Below are 6,808 nucleotides of genomic sequence, written 5' to 3' on the forward strand. Positions count from 1 at the left end.
ATTCTGGACATATAAACGGTTGTCATTGCAACAATATGAACTTCCTAACCTTGCAACTGCAATATAGTTAACAAAAAAAGTTGATAAACATTACGATGCAAGAGAATTTGGACAAAATGCGAGATCAAAAGTATAATCCCAACAGAAGCTATTTTAATTTTTCCTGGAAACGCATCATTTTCACATTTTGTCAAATAAAAAAACAAACGACTTCAAATGTGAATGGCTCATCAATGAATATCACTTCAAAATATAACGAGGAAGGTTTAAAATAGTGTTATTGTTGGCGAAGTCCACTGCAAAGAAAAATTTTTAACAACAAAAAACTAGGAGATCTCACTGGTGTAAAACAGTGTTGTCCTTGTCCTGAAATATTGTATTGCGCCTAACAGACTGCAGGTCTCATCTTTTGTGGCAAATGTGTTTTGTCCACCACAAAATATGTTGATGTGAAGCATTTTGAGCATGGTGCCAACTGTGGATAAACGCTATACAAATGTTATGATTTTATTTTAATGTACATACTTACCACAAATGAATCATGTGATATGGAACTTTGTTCTGCATCACTTTCAGGCTCTGAGTTGGAGTCTATATAGAAAATAAAAACAACAAAAAAAAAGCTGAAGACTATCATGTGCAAGTTTTTCTCTAAACTCTTAAACAAAAAATCATGCCATCTTGTGCTGTAAAAGGATTTTTTAAAAATTATTTACCTTATGACTATTGTCCTTTGGAAAAAAAAAGAAAATTAAGTCCGAAACCTTCTGGCTATTTTCTTTTAAATTTCAAGAACGTCAGAGTTGGCAAGGGAGGACGGAAATATAATTCCAGAAACCAATCTGTCTATAATCATATCCATATGATAGTTTTTCGTTCAAGATTCAGGTACAGTCCACTTAGGATAATCGCAATACCTTGGGATCATCGAAAATGTTGGGATTAACCGAAATTCAGTTTCCTGTCCACTATTTCAACATTTTACACATTTATTGTCAACTCAAACCAGTAAATAATATTCTTAGTCCACCACATACAGAGCAATTTGATTGAAACAAAAACCATATGGCAGCCCCGTGTAGATTTGTCAACCAAAAGCAGCTATGAAGCAAGCCGATATCTTATTCAGATTGGAAGAAGTTTCAATCTTTTTTCTCAACAATTCAACATTTGTCAGAGTTAAAGAGATTAGCCTTAATGAGAGACAATAAGCTCTCACCAAACTCGTTGGTCACAATGCACAGTTGTTAATCCTAAAACAAAGGATATCGCTCAGTCTCTCTTTATAACTGTCATTTATAACCTGTTGTCAAGATTATGACCAGCCCCACCCCTCTTCTATTTAATGGCCACCGATGACGTCACAAACCCATACTGCAGAGCCCCGCCTCTTTCGACTCTAACAGAGTGGTGACACACTACTGTAGCATTAAATCCTGCTCACTCTCGATTCTTCAACCTGTCACGATTTCATCCATGATGAAATTTAATCATGATATACTGTTTGATTTCTTGAATTTACCACTTTTTAAAAAACCGAAGTTTGTTGCAATTAACCAGTGACTTTTATATAGAATTATTTCCATTGCTTAGGAAATATTGTGATTAACCGAAAGTTGCGATTAAACGAGTTGCAATTATCCGGAGTGGACTGTAATAGTATTACACATCATGACTCAAAAAAAAAAAAAAAAAAAGCAAACTATGTGTACCTAAATGTTATTCATTTCCTCATCAAATTACATTCTTACCATTAACATCATAGATCACATCAAAAGGGTTGTCTGGATTGACAGCAAGACATTTTTCAGGATTTTTAAAGCTCAAATCTCTCTGATCTGAAGTTACAAAAGAAATAGCATATTCTCAACATTAAACTATGATTTTGTGATGGCTGTGATATGGCATACTGTATGCATAAAGCAAGATGCAAAGACAGGTTTAAGTTTAAATTATTTTATATTCTTTTCAAAAATCCATTCTAGTTTTGCCAAAATAAAATAAACACGAGAAGTGTTGAGTTGGATAAAGCTAAAACTAAAAGTAGTAGTGGTAGTAGTAGTAGTAGTAGTAGTAAACGACAGATCTTACTCACAAGTGTGAATCTACAGTCTACAGAAGTTCCCGAATTATCTGACTCCACTTCCAAATGACTGACTGACAAGTGACAATCATCAATCGGTGTGTGTGTGATTGTGATGTCTACCCTATTGAAAATCTTAAATCAACAGTGATGTAATAAGAATGGCCAATAACTTACCATTTAAATTATCTCGGTGTCTCTTCAATGATGCCTCCAGCATCAATTTACCCCACGATGCCATAGACGTCTAGTTTGGAACTCAGCAAGTGACGAAAAAATACTTGCGGCTATAGAGAGGACGTCCGTCGGCCACTCTCTTCCGCAAGTCAATTGTCAGTGGTTATCAGATAATCATTGGTTCTTGAAAAATATAGAAACACAGCGGTTCATTTAAAAAGACTCTTTTGTAGATCAAGATATAATGTTAGGTATTGCACTTTAAAATCTCTTCAGACATAGAACGGGTCAACTTGACGTCTAGACCAAATCATTTCGAAGATCGATATGGCAACAGCAACGCCTGGAATGGAGGATTTAAATGCGGCATCTGACGATTCTACTGCTATGACAGAAGATGCTCCATTTCACGACGTCGAGATGGCTTCAACTGGCATCAGGCATCAACATGCTACTCAATAATGGGTTTGATGAAGCGTTTGACTAAGAATTAAAGCTGATAACTGATAACCACCTACCTACTACTGACTTGCGGAGTGAGTGAGTGCCGAGTGCCTCTTTATGCGCGAAATTGACTAAACATACGTTTCACGAAAAAAAGAGTTACTATGTTTGCTTGTCTCTTGTCACCAAGATAAGAATCCGGACCAAGATTCGATAAATCTGTTTCTAAAAATAGATTATAATTCGTATATCTTGTTCATTCCTCAGTTCATCAACTTTCACACAATTTTATATTAGGTTTTCATTACTATAAAAATCCATATAATGCTCTAGAATTTTAGAGAAAATTTCGGAAAGATATATTGCCTCACTATTGAAATATATCGATGAAAACACTGGTACCCCTATTGTACTTTTTTCAGGCGGTCACCTTATTGACCAACGTGAAAATTTAGGCATAACTCTTCTTACTGTGGTGTTTAACAAATAACTTCAATACTATGATTTACAATTATATATCCTTGACGGTTGGGTTGACAACTTTAAACTAAAAATAGAAAAGTGAATGTGCTAGAGGTCAAATCAATAGGGGGACCGGATTTTGGTCTCCCTATTGGTAAAGTACTGTAAAATGAACTAATAGGGGTACCAAAAGTCTCCCTATCCGGTATTAATACATATATATATATATATATATATATATATATGTATGTACGTATTTTCTAGTACAGCGTTTACAATACAATAATTTACTCAGAGCTCAGTGATGTGTAAATTGTGTTGTACATATCTTCTCTCATCAGGTAAATCTAAATGGGGTGTGGTACGGCAACAGTCGCTATGCAGGACCAAGTATGAATGGCATTGTGTGGGATTTGTGGCCTGAACATTTTAACGGATATTCTTTGAAGCATACAGAGATGAAGCTCAGACCTGCTGATTTCTTCAACAAAAAATAGACAAGTTTGGAGAGCAATGTACAGAGTTCAGCAAAATTTATGTAATGTCAAATATTATTTATATTAAAAACACCATTAAAACAAAATTACAAAAAAGTACTACTTTAAGGTCATATAAGTAATCATTTAAGAAAAAAATATTTGCACTTATAAGCGCCTCCCTGCAATATAAAGAGTGCATGAAATTTGATATATAATGTTAAATTATTTATATTAAAAACAACATTAAAACAAAGGGGGGAAAAGCAAAGATTGTTTGCTTGCTTTGTTTTTAGGAAATTAAGTCACTTGCAACACTTTAAAGTCACACCAGAATAAATAAAAAATAATATTTCACTTATAAGCGCCTTCCAATTGGACTTCAAGTAAAGAAGAAAAGCAGATCCAAAAGGAAGTAATATGATATCAATCAGTGTATCCAGTCTGAGATGACACAAAAGTCCCCATTAGAAACAAGCTGGAAGGATGATCAAATCAAATCATCTTTTAAAGACAAACTCTCTGCAAGACTGCAGGATAATTAAAAATACAGGTCAACCCACATACAAAATTCATCCGTACATGGAAAGGTAAGTGGTCAAGTGGTATGAAACTAATTGTGCGCCAGTAAATGCAAAATTGAGTTTTAACCACTCTTAGGTGTAAAATGAGTACATAACCAACAGTATCTCTGTCAAAAACAAATTATAATAGTAATAGCGCCTTACAAGAACTGCTATCAACTTGCAACTCCATGTAAACACTTTTAAGCAAATTTAGTATATTTTGTGCTTAGGGCTCTTATGTTCTCTCTGTTTTTGTCCTGGAATGAAACTACAGTGCAACTCACTTATAACGACATGGCCTGGACTGCATCTAATACATATCATTAGAAAGGAAATACCCAATACAATGATATATAATAACAAACCGACTTACAACAAACTGTCACTCAGCAATATTAAGAGAAAGGAACTCCATACGCTTTGCTATCACAGCCTATGAAAATGCATGTTTGCTCATCAGTCAGAGAATGTACACCATAACCAAAAACAAAAATATCTCCTTTTATCTTTCTTTTATTTTATAAATTGATTAGATATAATGACATTCACTTACAAGAGTGAAATAATTTCTGAAGTCCAGGCCATGTCATTGTAAGTTGGTTTCACTGTACTTTCACTCCACGACATGGTCAAAATACTATATGAATGAATGGTATGGGAGCAACAGATGAGTGTTGGAGTTGGAGGTAGTGGGGGGTGGGGAGTGAAGAAGGAAAACTGCAACATAGACCGACCCTTTTCTGAGTGCTGAACTCCAGTAAAAAGTCAATATGTACTTACTTTTTTCGTCTAGCAGGTGATTGGAAAATATACTGAGGGCCCATAAAAAGTGAATTCCGTATATACAGAAAATTGGCAACCTTGAATAATCTTTTTAATTGGGTACCCAGGAGATTAGGTAGTTGAATAGATTTATACAGCATGGAGATTTTCAATGAGCGTCTTTTTTGAATGCACAACTGAAGATCCTAAATTTCTATTTAGTGGTGATGCTAAAGTTGTGTTAAAACAATAAATTGCTTCTCTCCTTTCTTACAACAACAGTGCCTTTACTTGCAAGATGTATTGTTACATCAAAAGGCAGCTTTATGTGCATTGGTAAATGAGAGTAATCCAAGTAGAGTACATATTGAGAAGTAAAGCAGGGTTTCTATAGATTGTATAAGGACATGAAAAAGTAAGATGACAGGTTTATTTAAATATAAAATCTGTTTTGTTTTTTGTTTTTAAGGGTTTTACGGCACTTGCAACACATTAAAGTCATATCAGCGCAGTAAAAAGGAAGAAAATGGGATAGTAAAAAGTTCTAGAATTACAATTAAAGCACCCAAGAAAAGTTAAGATAAAGGGGAATTAGTTCAAATAAGAAACAAGTCTAGATTCCAAGAGCACATATCAAGTACTTAGTTTGAGATCACTAAAGATACAAGACAGTCCCCACTATGAGTAACACACTCAAATGTTTTACAAATCATATATAATATAAAGAAAACATAATACAGTGCATAACAGAGAGATGATTTACAAGGAAAAAAATATCATCTCCCAAAACTAACTTTACATTTGACTGTTTCCCTTTCAGCCAGGGCATCGGGTCAGGACCAGGACAAAACCAAGTAATCTCATTCCAAGACAAAGACGGAAAGCAAGTTGGAAAACAGATATAGGGGGATAGATGACGCAGTAAGTACCTCCCTGCCCACTATGGGAGGTCAGGAGCCCCACCCAGAAAGATAAAATCTAATAATGTTCTAATCTATCCCCCCATTTGTTTAACAATACAAGGATATATAATTTTCATTAAATTTATTGCAGAATTGGTAAACCGAAATCAACATTTTAAATCTAATCTAGAAAATGAAAATAATACAATTCATTACATACTGAAATAAGTGTAAAAAATTGTTTTAAAAAAAACAACAAATCAGCATGTTTTCTTTCTTTTCTCCATTGAAGAATCTTCACAATAGATAATATCCAATCACAAACTGTTTAAATTTTCTGTAATATAAAAAAACAAGAAAAAGAAATCGGTAGGTGTAATAAATAAAAATGAAGAATCAACTTCTGTGATGCTTTGATGTATTCATCTAAGAGGTATGGCAAATATTAATTGAAATACATTTAAAGTACTATAAAAAAAACTTGAAATAATAGGCGTTTAAACAACAAACAATTTGCCCTCTACACTATTGAATATTGCCTAAAACTTGTTAACAAATTACTCTTGTAACAAACTTTTCTTTTTAATAGCCTTTAATGAATTAAACATCCTTACTTATTTAGTTTTACTTAAGTTTCATAACTCTACAAAATGTTGTCCTTCCCACCATTAACATACATTATTCGAAACACAATTTTAAAGTATGTTTGCAATATGATCAATTGTGATGGAACCTAGAATTTCAAACTCTTAAGTTATTAACAAAAAGTCCACAGGTGTTCAAAAGATTTAAATTCATAATTATTTCGCTTACAGACTTACTTCTTATCAGCTCGACAAAACTTATCTACACCTACTTATTTTAGCAATGACTATGAAAAATGTTTTTTTCTTTTTTTGAGGAAATTTTTTGTCTAAAATCAAAGCTCTATGTCAA

The 6,808-nt window shown here is 33.5% G+C and overlaps 2 protein-coding genes across 2 annotated transcripts in view; one reads left to right on the forward strand and one right to left on the reverse strand.

The window, feature by feature from the left end:
• The window catches only part of LOC144968340 (uncharacterized protein C6orf118-like), a 45,419-nt gene that overhangs the window by 4,079 nt on the left and 34,532 nt on the right, over positions 1–6,808 (reverse strand). The gene's annotated exons all lie outside the window — the stretch shown is intronic.
• The window catches only part of LOC144966910 (uncharacterized protein C6orf118-like), a 7,739-nt gene continuing 5,788 nt past the window's right edge, over positions 4,858–6,808 (forward strand). The window contains exons 1-2 of the mRNA XM_078903614.1: positions 4,858–4,894; positions 6,024–6,028. Of these exons, the coding sequence (XP_078759740.1) occupies positions 4,858–4,894; positions 6,024–6,028 (42 nt within the window). The remainder of the gene's footprint in view (positions 4,895–6,023; positions 6,029–6,808) is intronic.

Source organism: Berghia stephanieae, chromosome 3, assembly GCF_034508935.2.
Source record: "Berghia stephanieae isolate SIO BIC M18660-M18661 chromosome 3, UCSD_Bste_1.3, whole genome shotgun sequence".
Taxonomy (NCBI): Eukaryota; Metazoa; Mollusca; class Gastropoda; order Nudibranchia; family Aeolidiidae; genus Berghia; species Berghia stephanieae.